The sequence below is a fragment of the Telopea speciosissima genome, chromosome 4 (genome assembly GCF_018873765.1).
Source record: "Telopea speciosissima isolate NSW1024214 ecotype Mountain lineage chromosome 4, Tspe_v1, whole genome shotgun sequence".
Classification (NCBI taxonomy): Eukaryota; Viridiplantae; Streptophyta; class Magnoliopsida; order Proteales; family Proteaceae; genus Telopea; species Telopea speciosissima.
The window spans coordinates 2,761,428-2,773,383 of NC_057919.1; the positions used below are offsets into that span (position 1 = coordinate 2,761,428).

The following is an 11,956-nucleotide window of genomic DNA, read 5'->3' on the forward strand; positions in this document are numbered from 1 at the left end:
GCGTCATACTCCCGAATCGTTATCCCCTCCAATTCCTCACATGGGGATGGAAATAACCACCCTACCCCCTATCCGAAAACCCTACCCAAGGTGGGGTCCACTCCCTCCTATTGGAAGAATTTGAGGTGATAATTATTCTCATACTCCAAGAGAGAAAACTACTTTTAAAAAAAGGGTTTTTTACAATTATCATCCCAAGAATTTTATTATTTACTATTACCCTCCCAAAAACTTTCAAACAACTGTTACCCCCCATGTTGCAAACTAATTATTAAATGGACCCCACCGTTACTGTTATACCCTCACCCCGGATCATAATTAATTATTATTTCTTCCCCGTGACGTGTGGTTATCACTGCCACGTGCTGGTGAGCTGTTCTCACTGGTGGTCAAACCCAGTTACAAATTATTGACCATGATACGGGCTTACCATTGACACACCATGGCAATGGAGAAGTAAGTTTTAGCCCTTGGCTTATTTATTTATCTTTTTCCTTGATGCCCTCGAAGTGCGGGTCAAGATTTAGACCTCCCGGGCTATTTTAGTTGAGTTGGAAATATTCTATTTGTGGGTCCCCCTTATTTAAGGGAGCGTGTGATGGGCTTATAATCCCATGGTGGATGGACCCATCCCCAAGTGGGTTCTTTTCTATTTGAAACCTATGGGCAGGCCCATTTGGTTAAGAGGCCCATTCAACTTGAGGGCCCATTTGACTCTATTTGACCCAAAGATGGGTTAACCCATTCCTGTACCCTAAATAAGACCATGGGTCAACCCATTAAGCCCTCTTGACCCATTTAACTTAAACTACCCATTTGGCCTAATGACCCATTTATCTTGGATCCACCCATTTAACTACTTGACCCATTTAACTTAAAGGACCCAAGCCCATTTTCTATAAATAAGACAAAGGGGGGGGGAGAAGCATTCATTTTCATTTCTTCTCCCATCTAACCTAAATCGTGGAGGAGAGAAAGAGGAGAGAAAGGAGAAAGAAGAAAGAAGAAAGAAGGAAAGAAGAAAGAAGGAAGGAGAAAAGGAGAAGGAGGAATGGAAAAGCTTGGTTGAAGGCTTGGAATCTCACCTTGTGGAGCCCTCTACGTGGAGCTTTTCTACATTGGGGAAGGTAAGCCATTGAAACCCACATCTCTTCATCTATTTTGAGTTTTGAGGTTTGGGAAATGGGAGAGATTCGACCAAGGAATCGATGGAACCTCTAAACCTAGACTATAGTGGAGTTATTTCATTCCATTACAAGCCCTAAGCCTAAGTAATCTCTTTCCATTTAAGAAATTTAAGGTTTCTACCCTATTATGTCTTAATTTAGGTTCTCTTTGTTTTCCCTCTTAAATCCATGGGATTACATGGACCTAATGAGGTCTTAGAACCCTAATGTACCTAGGAGGAAGCTTTCTTGAAGCCTCCCTACCTTTAAACCCCTTGGAAAATGAATCCCTAGCAAGAAACCCTTCAATTTTCGATTCTGCGTATGTGGTTTTACATGTGGTTTCGCACGAGAAACCACACCGCAACCACCCTTGCGAGAGACCTTCCTAAGCCCCTGGTTAGCTAGGACTTACATGTGGTTTTAGACCCGCAAGAAACCACCCCGAAATTACCTTCCCGAGAAGGCCCTCGTGAAGGTCGGATTTACACTCGGTTTGGTTTTCAAACCACATCTCGCATCCGACCTTGACTAAAATTGTCCTGAGCCCCTGTGAAGGTCGGATTTACACTCGGTTTCAGTTTTCTGAAACCACATCTGCATCCGACCTTGACTAAAATTGTCCCGAGCCCCTGTGAAGGTCGGATTTACACTCGGTTTGGTTTCAAAACCACATCCGCAACCGACCTTGACGAAACGTCCCGAACCCCTGGTTTCCTAGGATTTACACTCGATTTCGGTTTCAAACCACATCTCGCAACCGACCTTGACCGAAATCGTCTCCGAGCCCCTGGTTTCCTAGGATTTACATGTGGTTGCAGAATTTGGGCATGAAACCACTCCTGCAACCACTCTACTTCTGAAACCTTATACTTAAATGATTTATGGGAGACCTTTTGGGGATCCGTCCCTTTACTTAATTAACCCTATTTTCACTCTTTATTTAGGTTTAAAGTTTTCATCTTGTGACGTGTTACTTGATTTCGGCGACAACTCATAACATCGGGGCATAACACATATTGTGAGTGGGTTTGGTTGTTTGGGCTTGATATTATTATTGCATTGTATATTATGTCATCATTATAAATTATTAAGCATGCTTGCGCATATTGCATACTTTTATATATGAATGTTATGATGTTAATTGGAGATGCTTTACTTTGATGGGTCTCGGTGCCGGTGGGTGCGTCGAAACCCGGATAATATATATATTTATGAAGAAATTATGTTGAATGTCATGTTGAATCTGTATGCGCCGTGCCGTCTGGTAACCGGGCACTAAACCAGATGAAAAGTTGATGCGCCCGGATTACCTCTCGGGACGATAGGACTTGCATGTAGCTGTGGCTAGGATTTTACACCCTTATGCTACGACCCTTACCAACAGGGGGTTTAGGTGTTGGGTAATCAGTACACCGGATTCTGTGGAGGTGGGAGAGGCCAGTCATGGTAGTATTGGTTATCAGGGGTCTGCCACTGAGTGGTCTTGGAGGCTTCGATCGGCGTAGGTCCCAGGTGACAATTGAGGTTTCATTGTGGCGATAAGTTAAGTGACCCACAGTGTCTCCCGAGTTGTCACAGTAGCATATGCCATTGACTTAGTTGTGATGTTAGGTGGAAAATTTACTTAACATATGCATGCATCATTGGACTATGTGAATTGTGTGTTTGTGCATCCCCATCCCCTCACTGGCTCAGTGGAGAGCTAACCCCCTCGTGTACACAATTTTTAGATTATGATGCAGGTACGGAGGAGCCGGAAGCTGTGTTAGAGGAACATGCCAACGGGTGTCCTTGTGACAATTGTGCCTACGGGCCGTGAGAATTCTAGGGACTTGTTCCCCTTTTGTTTATTTTAGGGCGTAGGCCCATGTATAAACATTTACTGTTATACCCTTGTTGATCATTATTAGATGGTAATGAAAAATGGATTAACTACAGTATTTATCATCTAGGCTTTGATCATCTTGTAACTATTAATTTTATACGCTTCCGCAAAACTAGTGATCATTTGGAATGTAATATTTCCCTTTCCGCACTCTGATATTATATTGTTTTAATATTAGTTATGACTATGCGTTGGGACACTGTGTCAGTGATCCTGGCAGCTTAGTAGGATGACAAGCGTCGTCCTAGTCACCCCTTATAATGTATTTTATCCCTTGTTGGGATGGGGGCGTGACAGTTACAGACCCGTAACGGTGGGGATTAATAGTGATATAAAACCGTTGTCACGGATTTTTTAGGACGAAAATACCCTTGATCAAAAGTGAAATAAACCTGTGGAGTTTATCCCTTCCGGCGACGGTTGCAGGCTTGCAGCGACGAGTTTGACAAGTCTCCACTCTCCATCTAAAGGTATTGGATTGCAGCATGTCTTCTCCCTTCTCAGTTGATTGGAAGGCTCATTCACAGACTTGTGATACAAAGGAGAACAAATGTGATTGTGGAACCATCTTCTCCAGATTTGCTATTTTTTCCTTTTCTGGATCAATCCATTAACTTGGGTTTTTTATGATTCTTATTGAATGGGTAGTTCAAATTTTTATAGTAACAGAGCTTGATCAAAGAGGGTATCTCATGTTCATATTAACATTAATGGAGATCTGTGTAATGGCCGATAAAGTAATGAATCTCTTTTACATCCCTTTTGATTTTTTTTTTCTTCTACTTCGTTGAAGACCTATTGTACTACACAACCCACAGTATGCATGTAGATATTCCTCTGCTCCCACACTTCTAAAGGGAAGGAGAAATGAACAAGCCATGATAGAATAGAAGAGCAAACCTGATTATCGATTCTCAAAGTTCCAGGTTGCAGATCTCGTGATTCTCGTTTGCAATTACTACGTTACTTCCAAAATAAAACAGATCTGCTTGTGAAGATCGATCATTAAGGGTTTACACCAAATCTAAACCTTCGATCCTCTACCATATTTGAAGTTTTATTTAGAACAATAGGGCATTGCCAGGTGACTGAAAATCAAATTTGGGATTTCGGAGTTGGAAGAATGGAGTCACGGGGACTGAAAATCAGGTTTGGGATTTGCGCATTGGGAGAGTGGAGAAGAAGAGTCACGGAGAAAGGAGAAAATCGTGTGAAAAGGTTTCACTGAAACCCTATTTAGCCATATATGCCCTTTTTACCCATTATTTATTATTTATTTATTACCTGTGGATTTGATCCCTTCCGGCAACGGATGTAGGCTTGCAGCGGCGAGTCTTGCGAGTCTCCACTCTCCAATGGATGCAGGCTTGCAAAGGCATTTAGGGTTCAAGCTTGGTTTGGGAGAAAAGGAGGGCTGAGACGAAGTTCTTCTTCTTCCTCCGGTTTGCTGCAATAGGTGAGGTGGAGAGGATGAAGTGAAGAGGGCTGAGCGAAGTTGAAAATCAAAGGGTTTATTTCACTTTTCACCAAGGGTATTTTCGTTCTAAAAAATTCGTGACAACGGTTTTGTATCACTACTAACCCCCACCGTTATGGGTCTGTAACGGTGGGATCCATTTAGTAATTAATTTGCAACATGGGGGATTACAGTTATTTGAAAGTTTGGGGGGTAATAGTAAATAATAAATTTTTTAGGGTGGTAATTGTAAAAAACCCTTCAAAAAATTAAAAAAAATAAAAAGTTACAAAGATTATCAAGAATTCAATATCAGTTTACAAAATTAAATTACTTATTCTCTAGTCTAACTAATAACATACCCCAACATGAAAGATAGTTATTACAAAAAAAAGGGGCAAAACAGTAACTTGAGTACCTAACCTCCCAAAAATGACAATTTTGTCCCTAACCGACTACAAAATGGGCAATTGTGTTCACAAAATCGCACCGACCCTTCTCTCCCCGTGGTCTCATGAAATCGATACTGAATCCCTCCTTCAACGTTGCCATTCCTATCACCATCGGGTAAGTAACATTAATTGCGACTCCAAAGGCATTGCTCAGGATGACAAATACGGCGACCTCACCGCTGCAAATCTCGCCGGTAAGATATCATCTCTCTCTCAGCTTCATTCATTCTTCCTGTGTGTTCCCTAAAACATTATCGAATCTGAGTGATCTTTCTTAGGATTCGATCAAATCCCTTTGGTTGATAGACGATTATTTTGGTTTTTATGATTAAATGAAACTCAGTAAAAAAAAAGAAAAAGCTATATGCCTGAACTGCTCTGACCGGTTGATGCTGAAAAATAAAGATTGAGGAATGTCTTCTATGGCGTCAAGAGTCTGGGTTTTCTTCACTGCAGGATTGGAATTGTCTACGCTATTACTGATGCAGAAGATAATCTCATTTATTTTTGGTAGGGGGATTGGAATCCTGCCTTCCTCGATGATGTGGTTTTGCCCTCTGGAATAGTGGCCAAGATGCTCAAAACCACCATAGCCTTCTCTGCCAAACCGCTTCCCTGCTACCAAACCATACAACAAAGGAGCATTCAAACTGAAATAGCAGTGTTTGCAAAGCGGGAGCACCACACCCAGGGCATAGCTTCCAAAATGATAGCTAATATAGGTCACCATGAAGGGATGGGTTTAGGTGTATTTAGTAGACTCTATCTCTGTGAAAGTCCTTCCACCAAAGCAGTTTCTTGATTATGCATTGAAGTCTCTAAAATGAAGAGAAAAGAAGATCGAGGGAAGAAACGCGAGCTTGAAGCTTGGAATCTTTAAACCATTTTGGCCCCTCAAGCCAGTTTCCCAAAATTTGGCTCTACTAAATGACTGGAATCTGCTTTGAATCTTTTGAATTTCATGTTTCAAACATAACCACTTTCCCAGATTTGTGACACGAGAATTAAGTAGAGGTGGAAGAAATATCCTGAGAGTAGAGAAAATATATAGCAGATTTATTTCTACATATAAACACAACTGACAGAGAACGATATGAATGTTTGAATAATAACAACTACCCAATATGACCCTCTTCTTTGTTGATGGTTTATCTAATCTGTTCACCTTATTTGGTCTCAGAGCATTTGGTTTTAATTAGTTGCAGAAGCAGAGCCTCTATACATTTTGACTGAGTGGAAGGATCTGGCCATCATCTCTTCAACCCCAAAAACAAGAGAACCAATCCATAGTAATCAAAATGATAAAGCAATCTGATAAATTTTAGCTTGAAGTCATTCCATGGAGGGTATCGAGCCCCAGGTTCCAAGAAGAAGTTTCTGCGAAGAACAGCCTTTTGATGGCTGAATGTATCAAAAGAGAACTTCCCATGGTAACTTCCTATACCACTTTCGCCAACACCACCAAATGGTAATTCGTCAGCCAAGTACTGCAAGTTGAACAACTCCACGTATAAGTTTTCTGAACCTCTAAAATTAAAAAATTGAGTTAACTGCAATGAGATAACATAATAAGGATTGAAATTAAAAAATAAATAAAATCCAACAATTACTTGAAGTAGGACATCATTAAATGTAACACTTCCAGATGATGTTTCTGATAGAATCCGCCTCTTCAGCATTTCATCCTTGGTGAAGGCATAGATTGCAAGGGGTTTTGGCCTTGAACTTATAAATTCAATACTGTCCTGAATATTCTTCAACTGCAAAAAGTAATATTATGAGATTGAGACATTCTTCAATCACTTTTTTCCTACAATTGCCAAATTCAGAAAATTAAGGAAGAAGGTTGCAATAAGGTTAAAGATTTCAAACTGTGACTATTGGAAGCAATGGGCCAAAGATTTCTTGGTTCATGATCTCAGATGTTAGTGGTGGATCCAGCAAGATCGTTGGCTCAATAAACCTAGAACAGAGATCAGATCATATCACTGTTAATCAGTTTGGTGTGATTCAAGCATTAGACATGGAAAAAAACTGCAGATAAAGAAAGGGATTAGGGAATTACAATTTCTCTTCATCTACTGAACCGCCATGAACAACTGAAGCTGAAACTCCTGGTTCTTCGAGAAGAATACGCAATCTGTTAAAATGGTGCTTGTTAACAATCTTAGCAGTGGCCTTTGATTCTGCTGGGTTTTCACCATAGATTCCCTTGATATACTTCTTCAACAAATCAATCTAAGAGGGAAAATAAACCAAAGTGATTAAGAAGAATAAGTCAATTTGTGAAATTAAATCAAATAACAAAATGCAAATAAGAGAAGAGTGAGGCTATCAGTATAAACCAGAGTTGAAACCAACTTCTCCTCCACTAGTATATAATCTATGGACAAGCATGCTTGACCAATGCAGCATCCCCACTTCCCTGTTGCTATTCTATTAATAGCCATCTTAAACAAACACAGAAAGGAGAGTTAGTTAGTCTTTAGCATTCTCATTCATGAACATTCTGTATTAACTTTAAGTTTGTTCCAGATAGTATATGATCAAAATAGAACACAGTAATATGGACTCCAACACAACATTACAGGACAATATAAACCTCTCTAGCCGACGAGCTCAATTGAGAATCGAGGACAACTGGGCATTTCCCACCCAACTCTAGTGTAACTGGTGTGAGATGCTTTGCAGCTGCAGACATGACTATGCGTCCAACTTGTTTACTCCCTGTGATGTTTATTATATCAATGGTGTTAATCAGGAGCAGAACAATAATGAAGGCTTAATGTGACTTGTCTATGTGTATATATATACCTGTGAAGAATATCTTGTCCCACTTCTCTTGTAAGAGCTGCTCGGCAATGGGTGTTCCTCCCTCAATGACCTTAATGGCTTTATTGTCCATATATCTTGGGATTGCACTGGCTAGAAAAGAAGAAGTTGCAGGAGCATGCTCTGAAGGTTTTATGACTGCTACACACCCTGCAGATATGGCTCCTATCAATGGTTCCAGTGCCAATGCTGCCAACACAACTTAATTAGATTTTGTTATTACTGTGCTTCCCTATCTTCCTCTCTTGGTGCTTGAAAAACCAGGGTAACTTACCGAGGGGGAAATTCCAAGCGGAGATTATGAGAACAAGACCAAGAGGCTCAGGCAGCACTTGAGCTGTTGCTGGGAAGAAAGCCAATGGTAGTTGGCGCTGTTCCATGCACATAAAATGCCATTAACTCAGGAAATCTGAGAGAAGGCTTCCTATGTAATGACTCCTCATTTTGTCACATCTTAGCTAAATACTTCCCAAACCAGATCAGTTCTCATGACCGGTCGGATTAAATGCGGTAAAAGTGAAGCATGAGACAGTAAATGTGGTAAACTGACATCAAAAAATGCAGATATAGTCCCCAACTGTGTGTTTTGATCACTGAGGTTATTTTCCCCCAACCCTTTTTTCCTGTTCCTTACAATATTGGCATAAACAAATCCTATTTGGTTAGATCTAATCTAAGTGAGTTGAAGTTAGCCTGACAGGAAAAACATTTTTTTTTTCCCTGTTGGGGGTTAAGTAGTCCAAGAGTCTTGATTTGTTAATACTAATATCCATGTGAAAAAAAAAAAAAAAAAACAAATTTCTGCAAATAAAGGGTGGGCTAAAATGGACCAAGGTGATAAAAGTTTGTGTAGTTGGCATAGCTATTTGCTGAGAAAGAATATACATGTTTGGCATCAACTCTTGTAGATTTTAAGTTGTTTTCTTATTTCAGGCAATTTTGACCATATAAGCAGTTGGCTCAAATTTGTTCTCCAAACTGATCATTTGGGCTTTGCACTTTTGGAATATCATACCTATACAGTGAATAATTTCTACTTTTCAATTCTAAGAATCACTTTCATTTTTGTACAAATCGTTGCAAATAAGTGTTTATATTTATAGCAAGAATCAATTGTCGTAATAATCACAGAAATGCTTTTGAAAAGTGATATTGAATGCAACATACTAGAAGTAATAGACAGTAACTAACAAAATAAAATTTTAAGTGACAAAGTAAAATTAACTCACCGTTTTGGGTGCCATCCATTTCTCTACATGGCTCAACGAATAATTCAAAGATTTTGCAAGAACTCCAATCTAAAGAAGAAAAAAAAGACAAAAAGGATGAAAAGAATCATACTATATATTATATATGAGAAAAGAGTCCAAAACTTGTAAAATTATTTACATGGAAAATTCTGAGACTCCAAATGAGTGAGCACTATGGTTGTCATCTTTGATATTTAATTCATTAATTAATGGAACGAGATTTCCTTAAGCTATAGTGAAGGAGGAATTCCTTCACCGATGACCATCATTGTGCATGGATGGGTATACATTTTGAGCCTCCAACAAATAAGGGGGAAGATAATTATGACGATTGATTCATGGGTGAATCCTTAATTGTATAGCCACGAGAGATAGAATGTATCTTACAAGTAGCCACGTAAATACATCTAGATCTAGAGCACGGATTAATATCCTCTTCAGTGCATTGATATTGCAGTGCACTACAATTTGGGCATGAAAGCTTGACACATGGAAGATGTTTCATCCAACGATGCGAGCTCAATTAATCCATTTTTTTTCTTTTTTTTTCTCGAGTTTGGCACCGTTGGATGTTGCATCTTTCACGTGTTGAGCTCTCAAACTCGAACTGCAATGCACCGCAAGATCGGTGCACTGTAGAGGATATTTTTCCCATTAGAAAGCATCTATAGATGATGTTCCATCGATGGCACTCGGCAGCCATGCAGTTGCAAGAGGAAGGGTAATGACAAAGAGTTCTTGCCATTTCTGGCTTGAGCAGGGGTTAAAAACACGGAATTGGGGTCCAAATCGGTCCTGATCCGTTTCGATCTGATGCAGATCAAATTGGTATGGATCAGTCAGGAATCATACTGTAGATCCATAATCCTTGTGTCTATCTAAGGATCGGCCGATCCAATCCGGTTTTATAATCCCTAGACTTGATAGTGACTAGACTTAAGAGAGTGACTTGGGATCAAGGTTCAAAATTCAGGTATCGGATTCGGGATTGGTTATGGCCGATACCGATCTGGATTGATAAAAATTGATCAAAATCCAGGCTTTTTTGGATCGGGCTTGGATTGGTCGACAATGCTAATAAAATAAAATAAAAATGGGAACATATCAGTTAAAAATTCAAAAAAAAAAAACCCAAAATAGCGGTCAAAACCCCAAAAAAAATTTGGCAAATATCGGATTGGATCGGATCGGCCAATCCAATTGAGTTGACCGATTTAGGGAACAATCCAAAAATACCTTGACAGATTGTTCTAATCTTGGGATCGGTCATGGCCGATACCGATTCGATCCGAGATTATGAACCATGCTTGGGATTGAAAGATAACAAAAAAAAATGGGAAAATGTTCTCTCCACTGGGGGTGTAGGATGCGTCCAGACACATGGGGGTGGGTGAAATGATCGGCCCGCACCCTGAATGATTGAAATGGTTGCCGTCCCGCCCATGTGTCTTGACGCAGCTTGCACCCCCGTGCGCTCTCAAGCAAAGAACATCACCCCATAAAAAAATTTGACAAAAGCTTTCCTTAACTAGTGGGGGAGGAAGAATCCATAGCCACACTGCTGAAGTGACCATACAATGGAACTCTTGTCTCATGAACAAATTTACATTTCTATTGTCTTACAAAAAAGAAAAAACATTCTCGAAAATTCCTTTTCCCTTGATCATCTGACGATACCGGCCATGCAAGAGATTTTGGAAAAGGATTTTATCCAACCGTGACGGGAACTGAAACGTCCAACCCCGCTAAATGATGGCAAAAATAGAAGTGGGGTGATCATTTCACAAGTGGACCCCACCTGGCCCCAGATGTGAAATGACCACACCCACCCCCGCTCTCTTGTTTTTGGGTGGTTTTCGAGCGCTGGACCGTCCAGCTCCTGCAACGGCTGGACAGGAGCCAGGTCCAAGGGTTCTTCCTTCACCTAGAAAATTTGGTCCTTTGAAATTAAGAAAAGATTTCTACCCAAAAAAAAAAAAGAAATTAAGAAAAGATGATCAACCACCACCTTTCTCTTTTTGTGGGTTCTGAGATGATGCTCTAAACCATAACGCTAGTCTAGCAAATATCAGTCCTGTGGTGTATGGGACCCTTTATCCTTGGGTACCTACTTCATCATCGTTGATCACTTATTTTTTTTATTCATTTTATCTTCTTTTCTTTCAAATCAACGGTGCAAAAAGCTCACAGACCCGAATGAGAATAAATGGAAACCCACCACGAAATAAAGTGCGCAAAGACATTTCCAGCCCCCGAAACATAGGGGCAAACAAAAAATAAAATAAAAAATCAAAACTCGCTCCAAGTTGTCACCCTCTTCGAAATTCCATATATTGTTGTGTTTGGTATGCATTAATTAGACCCAAACAAGTAAAATCAATTTCACGAATGCATATCAAACACAACCATGCATAGAACCATGCATGATGAAGCTAGGATTACTAGAAGAATATGCCAATTGTTTGTTGAGAAATAAAAAAAAAGAATATAAAAAATTCGAATTATTGAAGCAGTTATTTTGAAGTAACAAAAAGAAAAGCAACGATTAGAATGGAAGAATTAATATCGAAGATTCCTTATCTCACATATTTCTCTCATTCAAAACTGTGCATGAGACTTTCATCTCGCATGGCTCCTAAACCATACCATCAGGACAACCATACATACTCACCTCATCTCTGTAGGCTTCGTAGTGATGCTTGCCGAGATCGTCATGGAGGACTTTAGAGATTTGGTCTTCCTGCTCGCTAAGAAGCCTTAGGAGAGCTCGCAATTGTGCCTTCCTCCACCCCACACTTCGTGTCTCCCCACTTAGGAAGGTTTTTCGAAGCTCCTTGAAGTCTTCTTGCAGAGCCACCAATGATGCCATGGTCACACACACACCTTCTCTTTAGCTAACTAGTTTTTTCTCT

At 40.0% G+C, this 11,956-nt stretch overlaps 1 protein-coding gene across 1 annotated transcript; it reads right to left on the bottom strand.

Moving 5' to 3' along the window:
* Positions 1 to 6,156: 6,156 nt before the first annotated feature.
* Positions 6,157 to 11,956, bottom strand: LOC122657354 (aldehyde dehydrogenase family 3 member F1-like). Its single transcript, XM_043852030.1, has 10 exons — positions 11,716 to 11,956; positions 9,024 to 9,092; positions 8,069 to 8,165; positions 7,777 to 7,983; positions 7,565 to 7,689; positions 7,308 to 7,412; positions 7,028 to 7,200; positions 6,835 to 6,925; positions 6,573 to 6,722; positions 6,157 to 6,449 (listed from the first exon to the last, which is right to left on the bottom strand). Exons 1-10 carry the CDS (start codon positions 11,911 to 11,913, stop codon positions 6,213 to 6,215), a joined length of 1,452 nt encoding a protein of 483 aa, XP_043707965.1. The 5' UTR covers positions 11,914 to 11,956; the 3' UTR covers positions 6,157 to 6,212.

Coding starts and splice junctions, on each gene's coding strand:
- LOC122657354 (XM_043852030.1), bottom strand. CDS start 11,913: ATGGCATCATTGGTGGCTCTGCAAGAAGACTTCAAGGAGCTTCGAAAA. Junction 7,690..7,776: donor GGACAAGATATTCTTCACAG/GTATATATATAC, acceptor TAAACATCACAG/GGAGTAAACAAGTTGGACGC. Junction 7,201..7,307: donor AGAAGTTGGTTTCAACTCTG/GTTTATACTGAT, acceptor TTTCCCTCTTAG/ATTGATTTGTTGAAGAAGTA.